Source organism: Sardina pilchardus, chromosome 3 (assembly GCF_963854185.1).
Source record: "Sardina pilchardus chromosome 3, fSarPil1.1, whole genome shotgun sequence".
Taxonomy (NCBI): Eukaryota; Metazoa; Chordata; class Actinopteri; order Clupeiformes; family Clupeidae; genus Sardina; species Sardina pilchardus.
In genome coordinates, this window is record NC_084996.1 from 29,763,566 (window position 1) to 29,788,565 (window position 25,000).

The window sequence follows — 25,000 nt, forward strand, 5'->3', positions numbered from 1 at the left end:
CCTCCATCCCTTCATTTAGTGGCTGCAGCTGGGGAAGACCAGCACTATTTTTATCTCTTTGTCCTTCCCTCCTCCCATTTAGAACACCTCTTCAGTCTCTCTCTCTCTTTCTCTCTCCCTCCCCTCCTTTCTGTCTCTCTCTCTCTCTCCCTCCTCTCTCCCTCCCTCTCTCTTTCTTTTTCTCCCTCTCTCTCCGTCCCCTCCTCTCTCTCTCCCTCCCTCCCTCCCTCCCCTCATTATCTCTTTTTTACTCTCTCTTTTCTGCATTTTCCCTCCCTCTTCACACAAGCACAAGGCAACATAGAAATAGAGACAATAGCAAGGAAAGTTTGTGCAAAGGTGTGTGTGTGTGTGTGTGTGTGTGTGTGTGTGTGTTCAGTACTCATGTTTGTACTCACGTTGTGTGCAGTCTTTTGTACCTCTATGCCTGCATGTGTGTGTGTGTGTGTGTGTGTGTGTGTGCGCTCTCAGTGTTTCTGTAAATTCACACAATAAGACTTCTCCTTGACCTTTATCCGCATTTGGATGTGAAAGCAGCACAGAACGGTTGTCATAACATCAGGCAGAGCTGCATTGTATCTGCACCCTCATCTGCGTCTCCAGGAATTTAAAGAGAGGCTGACCAGTGCAAAAGGGCACACCTTCCTCCAACCTCACAATGTGCACTTTCAAATTCTCACTCTGTTTCTTAGTAGTTCATTTTACAGTTGCGCTGGCGCAACATTACATGAGAAATTGATCATGTAAAAATCAGCCAATATGCACAACCATCTGCATATGGAAGTCACTTATCCTGGTCTGAAAAATGCACCAAATGACTGAGAAGTGCTATGAAATAAAGTAATAATTCACCAGTGTAATGGGCCATGGCATATACTGTTTATCTGCACTATACTGCAAAATCTACCAAGAGAATGAATGGCAATGTAATATGTTTGGAACAACTGGGGCTGTAAGCTGGTGTTGAATAAGGCAGAGAGGAGAGCATGGCAGAGCTTATGTAACACTCACACAGGTGCTGTTCCAGGCTTGTGAAGCCCTCTTGAGTGATGGCTGTAATAACAGGTCTAGAAATGGCCGTGGTGCTGACTGTGGGAGGAGGAGAGCTGTTGGTCTACGGAGAGATTGATCGGCGCCGGGAGCAGACAGAAAGCGCAATGCGTTGTATCTATGAGGTATGATGGTATCGAGATGAAATGTAAGTGACAGATGGCGGTGATGACATGGGATGATTGATGGCTAGGCCCTTCCTGAGGACACTGCTGTGGTGACTGTACTGTAGGTGAGGTGGAGAGTAAGGAGGACGTGAGCAGCTGTTCATGTTGTAGTTGGAGACAGCGTTGCACTGTCACTGTCTGCCAGATGGTGCCTATTGTTGCCGTTTTATGTGTAACTTTATTCATAACCTTTTTTTGTATTAAATTGCACAAAAGGATTGATTAGTAGATGTACAAGCTAGGCAACTTTGGGGCAGCCATGGCCTACTGGTTAGGGCTTCGAACTTATGACCGCAGGGTTGCCCGACCAGTCCACGGCCGAAGTGCCCTTGAGCAAGGCACCTAACCCCTCACTGCTCCCCGAGTGCCGCTGTTGGGCAGGCAGCTCACTGCTCTGGGTTAGTGTGTGTTCACTTCACTGTGTATTCACTGTGTGCTGTGTGTGTTCACTAATTCACCAATTGGGATAAATGCAGAGACTGAACTTCCCTCACAGGATTAAAAAAGTATACTTATACGTATACTATATAATTGAAGGGGGAAGAAAATCCTCTTAGGGACCTTCTATATTGTCTGAAATGTCACAAATCACCCGCTGTTTTCAAATACCGGCAATTCTATCAGTGTTCTATTATTGATATTATTTTAGAACAAGATGATTTTGAATCGTCTATCCCAAATGTAAGTGTGTCAGGCTCTCCAGACAGACATGACTCACAGGAGGAGTCGGAGACTTTTCATTACTTTGCTGTCCCTTCCCATCATCCTCCCTGTCACGCCGCGGCCAAACAGCGGAGATTGATTGATTCCTCCCATGATGCTCTTGGTCCAAGCGAGTCATTGACCGAAGAGCCCACTAAAAGCTGGCCCTGATCAATGATTTCCACGAGAGAGTCTGTTTCCACCCTCGAGCTCTGGGCCATTCATTCATGGATTCCCTTTTTTTTCTTCTTTGCTTTTGGCTCCATCGTCGTGGCACTAAGCCCTATGGGGACCAATCCCAAATCCCCTGTCCCTCACCAACCAACCAATGGGAGCTCTTGGATGTGTTTTTTTGGTCTTATTTGATTTTTGAATACGTGTGTGTGTTATTGGGCTCCGAAGTACGCATTTGGCTAAAATGTAGTCCGAATGGGACGGAGCAGCGATAGCCTAAGGCCGTGTTTGTGTTCGTGTTTGTCTGCCGTATCCGTCTGAGAGCCCAGACAGGGACGCGTGCGTGTGTGTGTGGGTATTTGTGACAGCTGAAGGACACCGAGCCCCAGTGGTCTCTGCCTCATTTTTCATCTCTCCTCTGGTCTCAGTGGGAGGGCGGGATGCTGGGATTTGATCAGTATTATTTTTCTTGGAGGAGCCATGAGGGGGGCTCTGCTGGTGTCTGTGTCGATGATACGACAATATGAAAGAATCTGGTTTTTATATATAAAATGAATGGAACTATGGGCTGATTGTTGGTTTTTATTTTGATTTGAAATGATTAAATGCGTTCTCCCAAGGGCAAAGGAAGCTGCAGCCTCCTCCTCAGCGCTGAATGTTCAACCCCTCCAGACTTTGTGTACCCCCATCAAGCGCTGACGCTCAGAGCCGTGTGATAACAAGGTTAAGCCTGCAGTCCGTTAGCGGTGTAATGCTATCCAGAGGTGACACCCGGGCCACTGAGGCACACCTGTTTTTCTCTCAGATATGATCAGAGCTGTTTATTTCATTAGACAAGTGGTGCCTCATGTTTTGTGTCTCAAGGTTGCGTTACTGAAATAGCAAAACAAGACGAGCAAAACATGACTCCAGATAGATAGCCATTGTCCAATGTCCCTTGTGTATAAAAGGGAGAAGAAGAGGCACAAGTTTGCCGCTAAGAACAAGCTCTTTGTCTCTTAAGCGCGCCACCTCGCACTAAAAGCGGTTGCAGTCAACACGGCCGTGTGTTTGGCTCCTCCGATTGTAAAGAGGAGCCCAGAGGCTCGAGAGAGACCATGTGCTGGTCGTCATGTGGACAGAGTGGTCACAAGTGGGGCTGCGTGTCAGAGCAATAGCAAAAAAGACAGCCATTTCCTTCTGCACAGATTTCCCTGGAACCGGGAACTGAAAAGCCCTTACAAGGGGGAAAGACACTGTGGAGCATTAATAGCATCAAGCATTGAGATTGCTCATTATCTAAATATTTCTGTTTTCTTGAAACCTGCCTTGCTATAGTAACTTATAGTAGTTTAGTTTATAAGCTTAGTTTGGACCAGCAGGAATCCTTTTAGACTGCTGTTAATATGTGTGTTTTGCATTCCTAAAGGCACCCTTGACAGTTTTTTTTACCTTAACAGAACGTTTCCAAAATCATTTTGATGGCACATATCCTCATGACGAACGGAACTTCTACCATTGTCTGAGCGACCCATTGTAGGCTATTGCCAACTTAAGCAACTTTCTAGTTTCAGATAGGAAACTACCCCCTCCATCCCCCCTCCGAAATCGAAATGTGAAATGCGAAATAACTGCTATGGTACAGGAATTCGTAGATCTTTTTTCTACAGACTGCTGTTGGTGCATTCTCTCTATATCATATCAGTTATGTTCATATTTTGTTGCAGAAGACTTATATATTAGTTTATTTATTGCGCATTTTTAGTTTGTTTATTGCGCTTCTCAACCAGAGGGGGACCCCGAGAATAAATCTTGGCAAGGCTGCCTTTACTGTAACATTCACAGTGGATGGAAGCACATTTGAGGCTTGTACATCGGCCTTTGTAGGACTGTAGATCAAGTCACTTGATCATTTGTCCTCCTTTTGTCTCCATTCACTCTCTACTGTGGCAAATTATTACATGTAAATTATAGCAGGTATGTTACTGTAAGACAGCATGAGGTAATTTAGAGTTCTTGTGTAGATTGGTGTTCATTTATAGAAAGATTTGAGTATGGAAAGTCGGATGAGGGTAGTGAGAATGATTGTTGGGCACTTTAAAGCAGAAGAGGTGCCTAACCCTTATCTTAATCTATGACTTCCTGTTTGTCTTGGCCAGCTTCCTGTTTCCATGTAGGCTGTGTCTTTTGCAGTGGCTCGTCGTCATTCTAGTTTGTGTGGTGCAGAAAGCCCCCTAGCAGTCTACCCCTGTACTGTTTCCCCATCAGCAAAAAAAAGCTTTATGGTCACTCTGTCAGAACTGTCATGGCTGCCACAGTGACTCAATGATTGCCTGACAGACAGAGATTGATCCCTCCTCCTCAAGCCCCCTCCTCCAACGGAGAGCTCAAAATAAAACAGTTGCCTGGGAAACCAGTGGGTCAACATCCTTTTCTCAACAGGCATTTGACTCCTGATAAAGTCCGCCGGCTCCGGTACTTTTCCATGCTCGGCAAAAAAAGAACAGTGAGGGACTTACCCTTGCTGGCCGAAGGTGGATTATGCATGAATTGTGAATAGGGATCGTCTCCTAATTTACACGCCCTGGTGTTGTTAAATGTGGATGTTATTTTAGGTTATTATGTAATTTGAACGGTAACAGGGAGATGATGGGGGTTATCAGCGGGAGGTCTGCCTAACTAGGCCCTGGGAGGAAATAATTACCCCGACGCTAAGAAGAGCTCTTACTGATTCCACTTACAGGAGAGTGGGGTGCTAGCTGTGCTCACAGCAGAACACAGCACAGGACAGCACAGGCTGTCTGTCTAGGTGACTCAGTACGGGACAGAAAGTGAGACAGACAGACAGACAGACAGAGAGAGAGAGAGAGAGAGACAGACAGACACAGAGAAAGAAAGAGAGAGTGAGAGAGACAGACAGACAGAGGGGGGGGACACAGAGAGGGCGAGAGACAGATAGACAGAAGCAGAGAGAGAGAAAGGGCAGGGGTGTGTATAGGGGAGAGAGGAGAGGGTGGCATGGGGGTCCCTATGGGAGGTTGCCAGTGATTGTCTGAGACACAACATGTGCCTTGGGCGCTAACTTCCCAAGTGTGCGTGTGTGTGTAATGTCACAGCGTCCTTCCTTTTCACAGCCATGCGAATATGCAGTTTTGCTTGAGGATTTTCTGTCTTATTCTCTCTCTCTTTCTCTGTTTTTATGTTTTCTTGTGTGTGTATTTGTGTGTGCGTGTGTGTGTGTGTGTGTGTGTGTGTGGGTAGGGTGTGGGGTGAAGAGGCGTCAGAAAAAGTGAAGCATGAAGAGTGAGAGAGCAAAAGAGAGAAAGTGTGTGTGTGTACGAGGGTTGCGGGTTTTGTGGAAAATAATTGTGATTTTTCTGACAAATGCGCACAGTACCCCAGACCGACTGTTGTGCAGTGCTAGTGTGTACTGTTGTGCAGCGCTAGTGTGTGCTATTGTGCAGTGCTAGTGTGTACTGTTGTGCAGCGCTAGTGTGTACTATTGTGCAGTGCTAGTGTGTACTATTGTGCAGTGCTAGTGTGTACTGTTGTGCAACACACACACACACACACACACACACACACACACACACAAACACACACACACACACACACACACACACACACACACACACACACACACAGCTGTTCTTCAGGATTCCTACTCTGTATACATCTGCGCGCATCATCTACTGTACACACGCATATGCACACACACACACAGTCACACACACACACAGGCACAACCTACTGTACATTTGTACATCACTCCTGTTATTTATCACATACTACTACAAACTAGATGCTCCGCTGCCTGCCCTGCTGCACAGCACCTGTGTGTGTGTGTGTGTGTGTGTGTGTGTGTGTGTGTGTGTGTGTGTGTTGCACAACAGTACACACTAGCACTGCACAACAGTACACACAGTACACCCGTGCGCGTGCTCAGACTAAACGCTGTCTGTTGAAGCCAGCTGTGGTGGCAGATGTTATGGAGGTTATGTCTGTGATTTAACGTCACCTGAGGCAGCAGCGCAGATTCTCTATTAAGCACCCGACCGCCTAAAGAACTGGACTGTGGTTCTGCGTAGGTACAGTAGAACCGAGACATGCCTCTAAAATGGCTGTTCTTGTGTGTGTGAGTGCAATTATTACTCTGTTATGTCAGAAGTGGGAGGAAGATGAGCAGCAACAGAACGATTACCGCTCTCCGTCCCTCTTCCTCGCCCTCTCTGTATCACTTTCTCTTGATATCTTTCCACATCTCCTCCTCCTCACACTTTCTCTCTCTCTCTCTCTCTCTCTCTCTCTCTCTCTCTCTCTCTCACTCTCCCGATGCATACGTCCTGTGTGTTTGTTCGCCCTCTCCGCTGGTCTGGTGGAGTGGAGAGACGGATGTTCTAGTGCCTAATCTTTAGTGCTCTTGACTTGTAATGCCTGCTTGTTGGTGTCATTGACTAATTGCCCCATAAAGAAGATGGACTGAATCCTCGCTAGATCAGGGCCAGTGTGTCTGTATACGCGAGCGAGGGAGCTCATGTGTGTGTGTGCATGTGTGTGTATGTGCGCACTTGTTTGTGTGTGCGCGCTTGTGTGTGTGTGTGGTAATGTCTATCAAGACTCTTTTACGGCTCAGTACTCAGATCCCCATCAGACAAAAAACCCTTTTATTCCCCATGTTATAGCGTGAAGAGATTCCTGCACTCCCCTCTCTCCTCTCTCTCTCTCTCTCTCCCTCTCTCTCTCTCTCTCTCTCTCTCTCTCTCCCAATCTCATACGCCACACACCCAGATACACCCTCCTCCCCCTTCCTCTCTCTGTCTCCCTCTGATCCCATCTAACATGTGTATCTCTCGCTCGCTCTTTCCCTCTCTGCCTATCTCTCTATCTCACACCCTCATAAACATCCATCCATCCATCCATCCCTCCATCCCTCCCTCGCTCTTACACACTCTAAGTTTAGACAGTGCCGCAGGCTGCAGTAAAACCCTGCATGACTCTTATTAGAGTGTTTTTATGCTGCCGTTGAGCCAGGGTGGCTGCAGATGCTAATTAATGGCCAGCCACACCACACCACGCCACACCAAGAGAGAGAGAGAGAGAGAGAGAAAGAGGAGAGAGAGAGGGAGAGAGAGAGAGAGGGAGGGAGAAGAGATAAAGAGAAGGATGTGAGAGGGCTTCTCTCCTAAGTGTCTGGGGACTGGCCTATTCTCTTGTTTGTTTGCTCTGCTTTTTGTTTGCAGGTGTCTGCATATTTGTGTGTGTGTGTGTGTGTGAGAGAGAGAAAGTGTGTGTGTGTTTGTGTGTATGCAGAGGCAGTCTCCATGGAAACGGGCTGAGGAGTGTCAAAACAGTGGCCTCTGTGCCCAAATTTAACAGTGCGTGAAAGAGTCATGAAACTAGATGCCTGTTTACTGAGAAAGACTGGGAAAATGTGTAGTCCGAAAAAAAAGCAGGAGTTAAATGTTGGCTGTTTCTGCATTTAAATGCATACAGTACACACACACACACACACACACACACACACACACACACACACACACACACGCACATACATAAAGCCCCACCCAGAAGGACTGTGGAAAGAGCTTACGATGCCAGAGGCAGTTTGCTTGAGTGCGGGTGGTATAGCGGAGGCTGTATGATGTGTGTGGGTGTGTATGTGCGTGTGTGTGTGTGTGTTACTACTTTTCTGTGTCCTGACTTCCCACCTCCATACCTCCCACTGTGCTTTACTTTACATAAAAAGCAGAAGCAGTTGCTAAAGTCTAAGATAAGATAGAGAGGAGAAAGTCTGTGTGTGGGAGTGTATGTTTTATGTGTGCTTATGGTGTTTCCTTTGTGTAAGAATTTGTGTTTATGTGTTTGTGTCTACGTGCCCTCTAAAAATCCATCCAATGTGTGTGTGTGTGTGTGTGTGTGTGTGTGTGTGTGTGCTGTAAGAATGTGTGCGTGTTCATCCTGGAGGAATATGTCTCTGTGTGTGTGTGTGTGTGTGTGTGTGTGTGTGTGTGTGTGTGTGTGTGTGTGTGTGTGTGTGTGTGTGTGTGTGTGTCTAAACGGAGAGGCTCCCCTGACATGACATTAACTCACCGTGTCAGCCTGCCTAAGCTCTGGAATGGCTGAGCGCGGCACTATCACAGAAGCCCGATAGACAGTGTGTGTTAGTGTGTCACTGTCTGTCTGTGGGATTGCATAAAGGTGTATATGTGTGTGTGTCTGTTTCTATGGATGTCTCTGTGTGTGTGCATGTATGCACGGTATGTGTTTGTGTTTACGTTTGTGTGTTCTGTGTCCTACCAATGTAAAGGTGTAAATACAAGGTGTTACTGAAACTTCCTTAGCAACCGTGACAAACACATTCCACACCTGCACGCGTCCGCTGTCTAGGCAACTGGACACCGTAAATCCAGGAAAATTGTGCGAGTGGACTGACCAAGCGGTCTGACTAAGCTCTGACTGTGTGTCCAGCGTGAGGTCAGCGGTGTGTGTGTGTGTGTGTTGCACAGGGAGATCCCTGCTGCTGTCCGTGTAGCTACAGTAAGGCTCCATGAGAAGCAAAGAGCATGTACTGAGTCTGTAAATGCAGCAAGCAATAGATGATGTTCACAGCTCACTGTGCTATGCCTCAGTCTATAGTACAGCTCACTGTGCTATGCCTCAGTCTACATACTGTACATATAGCTCACTGTGCTATGCCCCCTCAGTCTATAGCTCACTGTGCTATGCCCCCTCAGTCTATAGCTCACTGTGCTATGCCCCCTCAGTCTATAGCTCACTGTGCTATGCCTCAGTCTATAGCTCACTGTGCTATGCCCCCTCAGTCTATAGCTCACTGTGCTATGCCTCAGTCTATAGTACAGCTCACTGTGCTATGCCTCAGTCTACATACATAGCTCACTGTGCTATGCCCCCCTCAGTCTATAGCTCACTGTGCTATGCCCCCTCAGTCTATAGCTCACTGTGCTATGCCTCAGTCTATAGTACAGCTCACTGTGCTATGCCTCAGTCTACATACATAGCTCACTGTGCTATGCCCCCCTCAGTCTATAGCTCACTGTGCTATGCCCCCTCAGTCTATAGCTCACTGTGCTATGCCCCCTCAGTCTATAGCTCACTGTGCTATGCCCCCTCAGTCTATAGCTCACTGTGCTATGCCCCCTCAGTCTATAGCTCACTGTGCTATGCCTCAGTCTATAGTACAGCTCACTGTGCTATGCCTCAGTCTACATACATAGCTCACTGTGCTATGCCCCCCTCAGTCTATAGCTCACTGTGCTATGCCCCCTCAGTCTATAGCTCACTGTGCTATGCCTCAGTCTATAGTACAGCTCACTGTGCTATGCCTCAGTCTACATACATAGCTCACTGTGCTATGCCCCCCTCAGTCTATAGCTCACTGTGCTATGGCTCAGTCTACATACTGTAACTCACTGTGCTATGCCCCCTCAGTCCATAGTATATAGATCACTGTACTATGCCTCAGTCTACAGTACAGCTCACTGTGCTATGGCCCCCCAGTCTATAGTACATAGATAATGGTCACGCTATGGCCCCTCATAGTTACATAGCTCACTGTGCTATGCCTCAGTCTATAGTACATAGCTCACTGTGCTATGCCTCAGTCTATAGTACATAGCTCACTGTGCTATGGCCCCTCAGTCTATAGTACACTCTGCAGTCTACAGTACACAGCTTACTGTACACCAATGCGCAATACTTTTATTCAGTGGTCAGTACTGTTGCCCCCCCCCCCAGTTTGCTGTATCTGTCTCTCTGTCTGTCTGCCTCTCTCTCTCTCTCTCTCTCTCTCTTTTTTTTTCTCTCTCTCTCTCCATCCCAATCTCCTACGCCACACACCCAGATACACCCTCCTCCCCTCCCCCCTCTCTGTATGCGTGTGCAGCTGGTCGAGCCTTTATGACTATCCTCCAAAGGCCCAGAGTCGCACACTAAACCAGTTGAAACAGAGCAGCTTGCCATACCAGGTGCCTGTGTACGGCTGTCAGGGAGCGAGCCAATATCTGGAGCCCGGACAAGCACTCTCTGAGACAGAAAGTTGAGGGGCCATCTGTGATAACGACTTCTTTTCCTGCTGCTTTTGGCTCCCCTGCCCTTTTTGTACAGTTATTAAGAGTGTATGAGCTGTATTTATGCATACATAAATGTATGTCCCTATGTATGTACGTATGTATGTCTTTGACTGGTGTGTTTGATTAGTGTCTGTGTCTGTGTGTGTGTGTGTGTGTGTGTGTGTGTGTGTGTGTGTGTGTGTGTGTGTGTGTGTGTGTGTGTGTGTGTGTGTGTGCGTGCGTGCGTGCGTGCGTGCGTGCGTGCGTGCGCGCGCGTGTGTGTGTGAGAGAGAGAGAGAGAGAGAGAGAGAGAGAACTAGAGAGAATTCCCTGCCCCATCTTCACTAGAGAGGGTGAGGAATAGAAAAAAAAGGTGTCAAAATTACAATCAGCAAGTTGGAGGTTGCCATAGAGACAGGAGCACGTGATCAGGGCAGCAGCATTCACATGGAGAAGAGAAGCCGTTGCCTGCTGTTCCAGCAAAGAGAGAGGTGGGGAGAAAACGCCTCAAAAGAGAGAGAGAGAGGGAGGGAAAAAAGAAAGGATTACAGAGTGAAAGGAAAGGAAATAGGGACAAAATATAGGAAGAGAGAGAGAGAGCAAGAGATTGGGTTAAAGAGGAGAAAGTGGCAGACACAGGAAATGAATGTTAGAACAGTCGGTCACCTGAGTGGTACAGTGGAATGATGGACTGATGCAAAGAGAGAAATGAGAGAATGGTGGAGATGGAAAGATAGAGGAAAAACTAAAATGAAAGAGGGTTTGGCCTGGGTGCTGCTCTCCCTTATTTTGATTTTATTTATTTTTATTTATTTATTTATTTTAAAGCAGAATAATCACGTGGGGTATCTCCAGTGCTGTGTGATTAAATATTGATGCCTTTTGGTAGAGGTCTCAAAATGTTAAAAGAAAAATGGGAGAGAGAGAGAATAATAGATAGAGGAGATAGGGAATACAAACAGGGATCACAGTTGTTTTATTCTCTTCATACTCCAGCACCTCACCAAATAGCTGGGATGTGTGTGCCTGTGTGTGTGTGTTTGCATGTGTGTGCCTGTGTGTGTGTGTGTGTGTGTATGTGTGTCAGAGATGGGAGTAAGTCACACATATGCAAGTCTCAAGTAAGTCTCAAGTCTTAACCTTCAAGTCTCAAGCAAGTCCCGAGTCGTTTTTGTGAGGGTCGAGTCAAGTCAAGTCAAGTCATAGCTTAGGTCGAGTCAAGTCAAGTCAAGTCATAGCTTAGGTCAAGCAAGTCACAAGTCAAGTCATATACTGTAATAAGCTGGAAGACAACCGTCTTAAAACTTGAAGAGACGGCAGCCTAAGTTTTATGTAGCCCTCCTTTGCACAAAAGGGCTAACAAATAGAAGAAGGGGATATAAGGCTAAAGAATAATTTTAAATACTCACTAGGACCAGCATGATCAGAATTACTAGGAACGACTACAGGGCCTGGTGTACCAAACAATAATTACCAGACAGAGTACTCAACACGGTAGTTTATCATGGGAAGAGCAGCAAACCACTTCCTTTTATTTACAACCATTTTTTCGATATGTTGCAAAAGACAGTCCTTTTTTTATGTACGTTGCAAAAGACAAAAGACAAAGAAGTGCAAGAAGGAATGATCTTGAACAAATACAATAGCTAGCGCTAACAAACTAACAGCTACATTGATGTGGTAGACCAGGGATGGGCAACTTTCATGACTAAGAGGGCCACAATTTTTTATCATCACCATCAGAGGGCCAAATGTGGCTGCGCACTATCGCACATCTGACATGAGAGAAGCTACAAAATAATTCTGAATAAGAATTAAATGTATAACATACAGTATATACATTTCATTTTTTCATGCTCAAATGCATTTTTAATAGGCCTATACATTCCCTAACTACAAATACAAATATTTTACAGCCACATGAGTGAAAAGTATTAATTTCAGTGCAAAGGGCTCACATAAATCACCATTCAATGATAGCACAAAACTGAAAACCAGTTAGTGCAACATAGCCTCAATGCATTTATGCTCCCACTCCATTTAAGAATAGACATTTCCTAACGTCCATGGTGAGAGTAGATGTGATGTAACATCCATCACATCTGTAGCCTATCCAACGCAAAGAAGTAGCCTACTTGTAGTCATGCATGATTTGTCTCAGCTTGCCCTCGACATTATCGAGAATGTCAACAATTATGTGCGTCGGGACAAAGACCGTTTCGAAGTTTGTATCTCCACCAAGGAGGTTAGGCTATGTTTTTATCGGGGTTTGTTGGTTTGTCTGTATATATTTGTTTGTTCGCAAGATAACTCAAAAAGTTATGGATGGATGCAAGAGGAGGTGATGTATTCGCTTGGAGGAGGTTATTTGCGCACTCTGAGTGATTTTCTAGTAGACTTTGGACTAGCAACTAGCGCTAGCTAGACCTGATATGCCAAGTGAATCAATCTGCCAATTTCAGATAGGCTACCGTATTTCAGTCAAATTGTCTGTTATTTGATAGGCGGGATCAATGTGAAACTAAGTCAATATGATAAAACTTACTGTGATGCAAACAGTGCTCTTGTCACGTTTTACTGATGGAGATGGGATGTTAGCTGCCAGCTAACGTTAGATTAAAAATAATGTGAAATCAGCTAGAGACATTTCTTACTTTTCTTTGTGTAGTCGGAAATGGCGGATAACATTTGACGTGGTGCTGGATGTGTCGGATATTTTTGCGCTGTACACCTTGCACTCGGCGAATCGTTTGTTTTGTTGAGTTGAATAGTCTTTAAATCCAAATGTTATGATTTTGGGAACACTGGCTGCTGCAGTAGCAGTAGAACTGGTAACAACTTCTAAACCCCGACTGCTCCACTGTAGATAGCGGGCGCGTCACCTAGCGCCTAGTAGAGAGGTTGCCAGGTTCGCCCACATGCAACAGGAAATATCCAATCGAAAATAGTTTTATTATTATTATTCACCAATTAACCAAGACAGCAATGACTTGTCGAGTCATTGCATGCAAGTCTAAGTCAAGTCTCAAGTCATGAGTAGCAAGTCCAAGTCAAGTCAAGTCTTTTCTCACTGTTGATCAAGCAAGTCACAAGTCCTCAATCTGGCGACTTAAGTCAGACTCGAGTCAAGTCACTAGACTCGAGTCCCCCATCTCTGATGTGTGTGTGTGTGTGTGTGTGTGTGCGTGTGAGAGAGAGAGAGCTAGAGAGAATTCCCTGCCCCATCTTCACTAGAGAGGGTGAGGAGTGTGTGTGTGTGTGGTGTGTGGTTGCATGTGTGTGTGTGTGTGTGTGTGTGTGTTTGCATGTGTGTGCCTGTGTGTGTGTGTGTCTGTGTGTGGGTATGTGTCTGTGTGTGCGTATCTCCCCGTCGCCCACCGCCACCCCTTCAGAGAGAGAGCGCTGTGTTGGCAGGTAGCGAACGTTGATGTGTTCTGCCCACATCAATATTCATCTTTAAAACCGGGGAGTAAAGTGGGCTCTCCCACGAGTGTCCTTGTGCTCTCTCTCTCTCTCTGTCTCTTTTTACTCTCTCCCTCTCTCTTTCCCTCTCACCCTTTCCCTCTGTCTCTCTCCCTCTCTTTCCCTCTCACTCTCTTTCCCTCTCCCTCTCTCTTTCCCTTCTCTCTCTCTCTCTCTCTCTCTCTCTACAATTACAATACTGTATCTCAGCACTGTAAGCCAGCCTACAGCCTTGCTAATGGTCAAACTGTTATGCAGTCAAATGCACTCTCCTATCTTTTGATAAATAGACCTTTTATTATGATATCAGTTTTAGTCAGCACAGCTTTGATCACAGTGCCCTACATAGTATGGGGAGGATGTTTCATAGATGGCTGTTGTTTCTCATCAATAGGGCCTCAACATCTAAACTGACATTTGATCTGATTATTAGTAGCACATCACATTCTGTTTCACAATGTTTGACAGTCAGCTGAGGGAAATACCCCAGACGTTCTTCCTCTTATCTCTGAGAGTATTTCTCAGAAGCCTGCTTTTATTTCCTGACTTGAATAGGAATTTACCTTGAATTTGAAATAACCCTGACTTCTCTAGCAGAGCTAGATCAGTGGAGGACAGTATCGATACATGCATTTAAAGGACGGTTCTTTTGTACCTCTACTTCCTCTGTTTTTTTCCCAATATCTGAAAAGGCTAAACATGTCTCGGATAACGTTTCCCTAAACAACCCAGAAGAGCTCAGTATTAGCACAAAGTGAATGTAGCCTCTTTTCACAAATGATGAACTTATGATCAGAAATGGATATAGATGCTTACATGTAATAGTTTTCCACATACAACAAACCCCCACGCAAAGGACTCCAGCACGTACTGCAGTTCACGCAGTTCGGCAGATCTCAGTGACACCCACAGTAAGGCTCTCTCAGACTGATCATCAATGTTGCCCTAAGCAGGACACACACAGTGCCACTGCTCTAGCTCTCGATAGAGTGGGTATGTACATATTAGGGACAGATCTGGCCCAGTGTTGGCTGAGATCTGGGTGTCATCTTCCGATGAGGACAGACTAAGGGGGCTCTCCAGTACACTAGAGCATGGGCTTTTCACAGAGAGACTCTCCCCCCCCCTCTCTCTCTCTCTCTCTCTCTCTCTCCCTCTCCTCTCTCTCTTTCCCTCTCTCCCTTGTCCTTCCATGGGCAGGATTTCCCTCACATTGGCCAGCAGATGAACTCAGTCCCCTGTTGCCAGCTGTTAATTAAATCTCACTTACGCCCCCACTCCTACACTTCTCATTCTCCCTCTTCTTATCTCTCACTGCCTCTTACAAATACCCTGTGTGTGTGTGTGTGTTCATGTGTGTGTGTGTGTGTGTGTGTGTGTGCGTGTGTGTTCATGTGTGTGTGTTCTTGTGTGTGTGTGTGTGTGTGTGTGTGCATGTTTTATGCACAGAGCAACCCAGTAACAAGTGTATACATGTAAATCCATGGAAATATTCCAAGTAGCAAATCTGGGTTTGTTTTGTTTACTCAGAGTCAGTAGTAGACCTCATAACAGAATGGCCCCATTCTCCTAGCAACACAAATCCATAGGGCCCCAATCCGTTAGGTATGCCACTTCCTCTGAGCCAATATTAGCAGTTTTGTCCCTACGCCATATCCTTAGAATACCCCTGAAGTCTGGATCTAAGTGAATGATTCTAGTGTGTGTGTGTGTGTGTGTGTGTGTGTGTGTGTGTGCGAGTGTGTGTGCATGTGTGTGTGTGTGCGTGCGTGTGTGTGTGTGCGTGTGTGTGTGTGTCTGTCTGACTGTGTGTATGCTTGTACTTTATACAGTATGTGTGTGCTTTGAAGGGAAGAAACTGTCCAAAAGGAAAAGCACATAAGAGGGTTATAAAAGATGAATGCTCCATCAGGCGTATTAAACCCAGATCCAGTCTCACCCAGTACTCAAGCACCTTCCAAAGGGTGATGGAGACAGTGTGCTGGCTGCCAACCCTGAAATACAGGGCACTTGCACCACTCACACTCCCTAGCTCCCTCACATACACACACACACAAACACACACACACACATGCTTACATACGCACACTCTCACTCTTTCACATACACGGTCATTACACACTCAAAGTGCTGGAAAAACACAATCCTTTACTCTTTTTCTTCATCACATGGGGCGAGACACACACACACACACAAGCACACACGCACACACATGCACGCGCGCACACACACTTGCTGAGATTGCTGAGATTGGATCTGGATGGAAGAGGAGTCTGAGAGAGGCGTGAGTAGATAGACATGAGTACTCCGGGCAGTACGACCCTCAGTGGTACAGACACGTCTGAGGGAAGTCTGTGGGTGTCAGCCATTATCCCTGCCGGACACGAGGCCCGCTCTGTCGGTGTAATTGACCCGTCTGCATCCGGAAGCTTCTCTGTCTCCTTCCACCCAGCATGAATAAGATACACATTGTGCCAGGGGGCTTTGTGTGTGTGTGTGTGTGTGTGTCTGTGTGTCTGTGTGTCTGTGTGTGTTGCCAGAAGTAACCTCCAGGGGAGTATCATGCACTAAATGTCCAATGCACCTGTAGTTATCGGATGTTGCCACACATGAAAACTAATGCCAGAATATAAGTGAATGCAAAGCCCCGTTGAAGGAGATACCACCATTTGTCTGCAGCTCGTCCTGGAATCCACTGCAGTGCTCAGTCCAGGAAGTGTGTTTGTCTCAGTGTCTAGGAAAGCAGTGACTCAACAATGCGACAGTAGAGCACCCCGAAGTCTGGGAGCAATTCGTGAATTTCTCTCTGCAGTAATGCGTCTGCGTTTGGAGCCACTGACTATGCAGTTATTCTAGCCCTCTAGCCTTCTGACCTCATGACCTTTGACCTTTCACCCTCTGCAGGTGTTTACCACATATTCCAACGAGGACTACGACAGGCGTAACGATGACGTGGACCCCATGGCGGCGTCGGCGGAGTACGAGTTGGAGAAACGCGTGGAGAGGCTGGACCTGTTCCCAGTGGAGCTGGAGAAAGGTACGTCCTGCAACCCCCCACCGCACACACACACACACACACACGCACACACGCACACACGCACACACACACACACACACACACACACACACACACACACACACACACACACACACACACACACAGACACACTCCACTCCACCCAACATACTATGCTAGGATATATACATATATTTGCAGCATGAAAATCTGCGAACAACTGAATTTTGAACATACTTACTGTATGAGCATGCTTAATGCAATGACTGCAAAATGTATGACTGGTCACATGTAATGAGAGACATGTTTATGTTTTGCACATGATGCATAGATAATCATTCTATACAGTTTCATATAATCTAAGGTGCCACATCACCTCCTCTCTGTTTTCTGTATTGTGCCACTCTTCCCCCTCAGATGGCGACGGCCTGGGCATCAGTATCATTGGCATGGGTGCGGGCGCTGACATGGGCTTGGAGAAGCTGGGCATCTTCGTCAAGACCGTCACAGACGGCGGCGCAGCTCACCGAGACGGCAGGTGGGCAGTGCACCTGTGGTGGCACACAGTGGCAGCAGAGTTCACTGGCATTTCTGGTTTACTGGCAGAGGTGGAGAACTCCAGCTTCAGAGAGTAAAAGTCCAATCATGTATTGGTTCTACGCGTACCTGTGCATTTAACACAGGTGATCTCATCAATTAGCTGCTCTACCTGGCTGAAGAGTCAGCTGGTTGAAATGAATGGTTGGCACAGATATGTGGTAGGACTTTTACTCATTGAAGCTGGAGTTTTCCACCTCTGTTTACTGGCATACTGGCATACTGGCATATCTAACCATGTTACTAGACATGGTTCAGTTGCATACTCTTAGTGACTCCCTCAGCTCAGACCCCCCAACACTGATTGGAATTGAACTTACAGTGACATCAACGCGAGACTCGTCAATGTCAGGTTTTAATGTGTCACAGTAACATTTCATGCAATCAGTCCAATCAAGCGTCCCTCTCAGATCGGGTGAGACATCGTCCGTCAACAAGAACACAACAGCCGCTGGCTGATGGCAGTCGCTCACACTTGCAGGAGACCTCACTGTACGAGGGTAGCGTTATGCCTCCCCCCCGCTGGAACACGCACACACACACACACACACCTACACACACACACGCACACACACACAGAGACACCAAACAAACACACACACAGACACACCACACAAATACACACACACACGCAAACACATAAACACACAACCGCCTCTCACTGTGTGAGCGTGGCGTTATGCCCCTGCTGGTATGCTGTGGTAACACCACCAGTGGGATCCACCAGTGTGATCCCCTCACTGCCTCAGGGTCTGGGGGGTGGGGGTGGATGGGGAGGCTGGGGCTTCATCTGGAGAAAAGGAAAGGGATCAGAGAGGATTGGACGGGATTTACACAGGGGTCCTCTATCCCTGCTCTGCTCCCAGACACACTGCAATTACTGAGAGGAATTAGGAGATACATATAGCATTTACATTAGTCTGCCGAAGAGATTTGGCGATTTTTATTTTTAGGTCAGGAGAAGGTCGGCAAAAGTCAACTACTTTGTGTTGAATAACGTGTGGAGATGGCGCTATAAAGCACCGTGACTGCACCACAACTCTTCTCCACCGTATCTTATGGCTCCTGTACCATTTGAGCATATTTTCTGAGTTCAACTGTGTATCCTCCATTAACTGATTGCAAATCTCCCCTGGCACTTGGCATAAACCATTGAGGAGTGTGTGTGTGTGTGTGTGTGTGTGTGTGTGTGTGTGTGGTTGGGGCTGGCGGGGGGGGGGGGGGGGGGTGCAATCATTCATGTCATTTGCAACAGGGACACTCCAGTTAACAGACTCTCAAAGTCAAACAGCCCTTGGGTTTTATGGGCTGAAAGTATTTGTGCCATATGATGTGGCTGACTGCAGTTGTGATCTTCCTCTGTGGTGCAGGCATTTCAGTGGCACATTCCCAGTTAAGGGCCGTTCACACCAGGAGCGATAACCATAACTATAACCATAACCATAACTATAACGATAACTATAACCATAACAGTCCACACTGACCAATGATATTGTTCTTCATGTCGTTAAAGTTATTGTTTACGTGTAAATGTCTTCATTCATATTAACGAGAACAATATTTTTTTATAGTTATCGCTATAGTTATCGTTCTTGGTGACCCTTACTGTAGCAAGTATAATAGGTGTACAGTATATGCATTTTAACTGCATCAACCTTCTATGGTGTAATAGTACTGCAAATTACAGTATGTATTAGATATACAGTACACAGTGCTCTTCACAGCTGCTTCACAGAATGCTGGTGACACCAGATTAGGGTCACATTGGTCCATTCCATAGAGAGATGTCTCGGGTGTTTCTTCGATCACAAACAGTTACATACACCCTTTCAATCTGTTCCTAGAGGGTTTCCGATTGAAACATTCTAAACCAACGCAGATTTTATTTTATTTTATTTTATTTGGATCCCCTCTAGCTGAAGCAGAAAACATCAGCTACTCCTCCTGGGGACCACACACAACATATAACAGACAAGAAATCAACATACAAGACAATAGATATAAAAAGAAAATAATAAGTACTTTTCCTGGCGTCCACATACAGATACTTGTGATACTTGTGATACTTTCACTGAAATGAGACTTTAGCTTAATGCTCAACAAAATGTTGACTTTAAAATATGTTACTATGACAACAAGTTGCTATTAGCTCAGTGTTGATTTCTGTGCCACCAGAAATGTCTTAGGAATGCTCATCGTTTGTTTATGCCATTGAAAGAGTCTACTGTATAAATGTCTATCTGTAGTGCCAGTCACTTTGAATGAATGTATCTGATCTGCTACAGGACTAACTGGTGTGTGTGTGTGTGTGTGTGTGTGTGTGTGTGTGTGTGTGTGTGTGTGTGTGTGTGTGTGTGTGTGTTTTCCATGCAGGATCATGGTGAATGACCTCATAGTGGAGGTGGACGGCACCAGCCTGGTAGGCGTCACCCAGAGCTTCGCTGCCTCAGTCCTGAGGAACACCAGTGGCAGTGTCAAGTAAGGCTGCGACAGGCACATGCACAGACGCACACACACACACTCACACACACACACACACACACACACACACACATGCGCGCACACACACGCATGGGCACGCACACACACACAGACACACAGACACACACACACTCACACACACATGCGCGCACATGTGTGTGTGTGTGTGTGTGTGTGTGTATATTCACATGTATTGTACAGTACTTAAGCATACACATTAATACACACTCATGCACACACCCAGATGCAAACAACAAACAATATGGGAAGATCATGTAACAACTCATCCGATAGTGACGCACGAGGTCTGAGATAAGCAAACTTCAACTGACTGCAGGGGGGGTTGGCGGTGTGGTTCATGCAACTCGTACAAGGCCCTACGCTATCAGCCAGTGTGTTTTGATAGCATGATAAAGGTTAAGATGGGTTGCGCAGATATATTTTGTTTAGAGTACCAAAAAGTGCCTCGGTTGCAGATAGGAAACGTGCACTGGCAAACACAAGGGGTGGAAAAAATGGCTGTGCGTGGGAGAGCTCATGCAAACAAATACAGGGAATAGCACGGAGCCAGCAGTCATGGTCCAAAGCACAGAGACGTGGAGATCCGCTTTGGAAATATTCAAATGCACCAGGAGGCACAGCCAAACACATAGAGACGCATCCAGAGACGCTCCCGTAAATCAGCATTACATGTCCTCCCCCTCCCCCCACCGTAGACACTTCCTCTCTTCTCTTCTCTTTACTTTTATGATCTTCCTTTCTCTTTACTTCTAATCTCTTCTCTTTTGTTTTATTTTATTATCTTCCTTTCTCTTCTCTTCTCTTCTCTTCTCTTCTATTCTCTTCGGTTATCTTCACTTCACTTCACTTCTTTAATTTTATGATCCCCCCTTCTCTTCACTTCTCTTCTCTTTTCTTCTCTTCTCTTCTCTTCTCTTCTCTTCTCTTCTCTTCTCTTCTCTTCCCTTCCATTCTCTTCTCCTCTCTACTGTACCTGTCAGCTGCCTTCTCCTGTGCTCTCCCTTTTCCCCCTGATAGTTCCTATTCTCCCGTCTCCTCTGCCCTCATCATCTCCCCTTTGCCTTCATCCGCTCCCATCCCCTCTCTTCCTCTTCTCCCCTCTCCTCCCTTCTCTCCCCCCTCTTCTCCACTTCTCTCCTCTCCTCTCCTTTTCACACCCGTTTGCCTTTGATTTCCTTAGGCATGGCTGGGCAGAGTGGTTGATCCCTCACACTGACACCAGTTAGAGCTGCAGTGGGGATCCTCACTATCCCTCAGATCACAGCAGTGGACAGATAGAGCCTCCCATGAATAAATCAAAGCCAGAGAGAGAGAGAGAGAGAGAAAGAGAGAGAGAGAGAGAGATGGAAAAGAGAGGAGCGGGAGAGGTTTTTGATGGACAGAAACAATAAAAAAAAGAGGGTGAACGAATGCAAGAGAAGTTTTAGTAGAGAAACACAGAGATAGTGTGATAAGGGAATCTATTGCCTCCATGGGGAGAGAAGGAGAATGCTGCACCACATTGTTGTTTTATACTTGTTAGCCTAGCATTAGCATTCAGGCAGTGACTAATGGACCAGATGCCATTGAAATAGCATGATTACTATTTGACCAGCCTGTTGCAGAATGCCATTTGCTGTTTGACCATGTGGCGGTAAACAGTGTTGTAAATGTAATTCTCAAAGTTGTATTACAGAGATTGAAATTAAAGTATAGCCTAATAATGAGGTAAGGGCCAAATCTGTGAATGGTGAATCGCAGATAAGTAAGTAGAAGGCAAATTAAGAGATATCACCCTACTGATAAAAACAATAATATACATCGATGTCAGGAGATATGCTTATCACTCTACTTCATCTACCATGAAACCAAAAGTAAACAAGCTAACTAAATTAGCACAGCGCAGTTCTTTGGTGTTTGAATGGCAGTTCAAGAGTAAGAGTCATTCGAAAAGCACATTAACCTTTCCTGGGCACAATAATGCAAAGGCAGGCATTGATTTCATGCCAGCTGGTGCTTTCATATAAGTATGGATGCCTGTTGTAAGTGTCCTTGAATATAAATATCTGGAAGTAGCACAAGGTCAAGCGTTTCCAGAGGGCAAAAAGGAAGAGGAACCACTGAGGCTGGTTTCTTTTACACTTAATAAACACACGCACACACACACACACACACACACACACACACACACACACACACACACACACACACACACACACACACACACACACACACACACACACACACACCCACATGAATATTTAGTGGTTAGTACATTCGGCATTCAACCGAAACAGTTTGCTGACTGGTCAGAACAATAGTGTTTGGTGTTCAGATGATTAGACGACAGCTGTGTTATGTGTAGTGTAGGGGGTTGCTTCTGTTATGACACAACATTTACTAAATACATAAATGATGTATTCATCCTTGTCTTTCTCTTAATTCAGTTCCATTCTGTTAAACACAGTAAATTGACAGGAGGGTACTTTTAAAATCCATTGCCAAAACAAAACAGCTACATTTAAAGCTATACTGTAGATGAAGACAGTCATGTTAATGTAGTTCATTACTACAGTATTCACATTTCTTTCTTTTTTTCTTTCTCTCTCTCCTCTCTCTCTCTCTATGTTGTGTCTACAATGTTTACTGGCAAAGCCTCTAGGTTCTACATGTAGGTTCTTACCTAGCCTCTAAGTTGCTGATAATGTAGCGTTACCACATTGTGATACTGGCGCTTCTGTCAGTCAGTTTCTATTCCAAAACAGCTCCTGGGGTTTAGTTTACAGTACACATTAATGAACAAATGCTTGTGGTCCCATTATGTCGTCTCTTCACTGTCATACATTACATTTGAAGATTGACCTGATTTGTGAGAGAAATCCTCTGGTTATTAATGTAAAAGTCAGGAAAGACTGGCCTAATTATCCACCAGTGACCAGAGGAATTCTGGGTAGAATCCCATAAGCAGTGCTCCACTCACTTTTGCGTCCTTGAGAAAAGGTCACTCACTTCTACAATTCATGTTTTATGTATAACATTTAAAGGCGAGGCCCGTTCACACCAGGAATGAAGTGTAACGATAATGGCAAAAAGAACAGTATTGCTCTAGTAAATATGAATGACAACATCTACACTTCATGCTATAATGATAATGACATGTACAGTACAGCGATATTGTCGGGGATCACTTTCAGAGCCATTTTAAGAACGATAAAAAAGCTGACAGCCAATCAGAATCCTTTGAATTTAAGACATCTTATCCATCAACCTGAGGAGGGACTTCCCTTATTGTTGCCTATCATATCACCGTCATTGATCCTGATGTTAATGGCCCTTAATGTTTGGCTACTGAGGCTCTTACATATCTGTGGCGATCAGAGTGCCTCTAGACAATTAGCCATAGCAGATGACACAGAAATAGATAAATAACCAGATAATTCAACAGATAATGGCTGACTCGAGTCATATGAAAGTTCTGCACAATATTTGGGATGATCAGGTGATATCAATGTAGGCTTTGTGAATAGTTTTCTTCAAAGAGGCCGACTTTAGGGGGTTAGCTTCTGCCAGTTAGCATTGGTTAGCTCCTTCCAGTTGAACCATTTTGTTGGCAGGAAGCAAGCATTCAGGTCCAAATGCCTACAGAGAACCGAGACCGAGTCTGACTGGTGGTCATTTCCGGATCTCACCCCATCTCTCTCCCACTCACTTCCTGTCACTCCTCACTGTCCTATCTGAATAAAGACATGAAGGCCCGAAAATAAATCATCTTGAAAAAATAAGTAACCATATTGCTTGTCCATGTGCTTGACCACTCTGATTGGCTGATTGTTTAATGCGTGCAGGTTCATCATTGGCCGCGAGAAGCCGGGCGAGCAGAGCGAGGTGGCCCAGCTGATCCAGCAGACCCTGGAGCAGGAGCGCTGGCAGCGGGAGATGATGGAGCAGCGCTACAACCAGTACATGGAGCACGACGAGGAGGTGAGCAGGCCGGGAGGGGACCACTTCAGGCAGCGCACCCACTATCATACAGCACCTAGCATTACCCAATATCATACAGCACCTAACATTACCCACTATCATACAGCACCATACATTACCCAATATTAACCATCACCTAACATTACCCACTATCATACAGCACAACATTACCAACTATCACACAGCACCAAAAATTATCCAGCATCTAACATTACCCAACATCATAGCAGCACCAAACAGTATCTTCCACTATCACTCAGTACCAAACAGGACATAACATCACTCAGCACCAAACAGCACTCAATATCAATTAGCACCAAATAGCACCACCCAACATTGCACCTGTCACCTAACTTCACTAAGTATCACACATCACCTAGCATCACCCAATATCACTCAGCGTTAGAACAGGTGATGATGTGCAGTAGTCAATAGGATTTCAAGGTGTCACAAACACTAACTTTTTAGCAAAGACATTTAGGACTGTGTTATTGATGATGGAGGTTGTAGTGATAGAGGACGATGGAAACATGCAGCACTACAGTAAAACCAGTCTGTACTGACCGGATGTGAGGATAGGTACTGTAGGTTCGACAATGTTTTCTGGGTCAAATTCTTTGTCACAAACCCAGAGATCCAGATTTTTTATACACACAATACTATTTCCAAACATATTGAAACAAGCTCAAGCTGAGTTCTTTTGCCATACGTCTCACATTATGACAGCATAAATGAGCATTATGTAATACCAAATGCAAAAGTAACTTTTACCGTGAAAATAGACTTTATGTTGAGTACCATAAATTTGCATGTTAAATGGCAGTCACGCCTCTTTGTGTATAAGCCCTTGATGTTATCTCTCCATCTTTCCCACAATCAGTTCGTCAAATTCCACAATGTATGCACATACCATAGGGTTGCTATTTAAACACAGCTCCACCCCGACGCCTGTCCCAAGGCCATCCACCGCTGTTTAATGTTTTCTGTTTGTTTAATAAAGGCCAGGGAGAGGTTACTATAAGGTCAACAGCTGGATTCAAAGGCCTTTACGTACACAGGCCATACTGACGCACGAGTGCTTAAAGTGTTATGTAAACATCTCACCCAGCCACAACATACACAGGGCCGAGAGAGATGTGACTAGTGCATGTTGATGTGTGTGTGTTCGTGTTTCACGCGGTGATGATACTTACCCTCCAAGGTCACTGCCAGGCCTCTGAGTGGCCTCTTGCACCAGAGGCCTCTTAAGATGGGCTGTTCTGTTGTTCCTGCTTTTGTTCTGTTTCAGTTAAGTTCTTTGTGAAGTGGAAGTATGAGTATGA

The 25,000-nt window shown here is 45.6% G+C and overlaps 1 protein-coding gene across 3 annotated transcripts in view; it reads left to right on the plus strand.

Annotated features, from left to right (window-relative positions):
- The window catches only part of ppp1r9ba (protein phosphatase 1, regulatory subunit 9Ba), a 62,369-nt gene that overhangs the window by 27,635 nt on the left and 9,734 nt on the right, over positions 1-25,000 (plus strand). For all 3 annotated transcript variants that reach the window (XM_062532751.1, XM_062532753.1, XM_062532752.1), the window contains exons 3-6: positions 16,508-16,640; positions 17,037-17,157; positions 19,590-19,694; positions 23,543-23,678. In XM_062532751.1, coding sequence (XP_062388735.1) covers positions 16,508-16,640; positions 17,037-17,157; positions 19,590-19,694; positions 23,543-23,678 — 495 coding nt within the window. The remainder of the gene's footprint in view (positions 1-16,507; positions 16,641-17,036; positions 17,158-19,589; positions 19,695-23,542; positions 23,679-25,000) is intronic.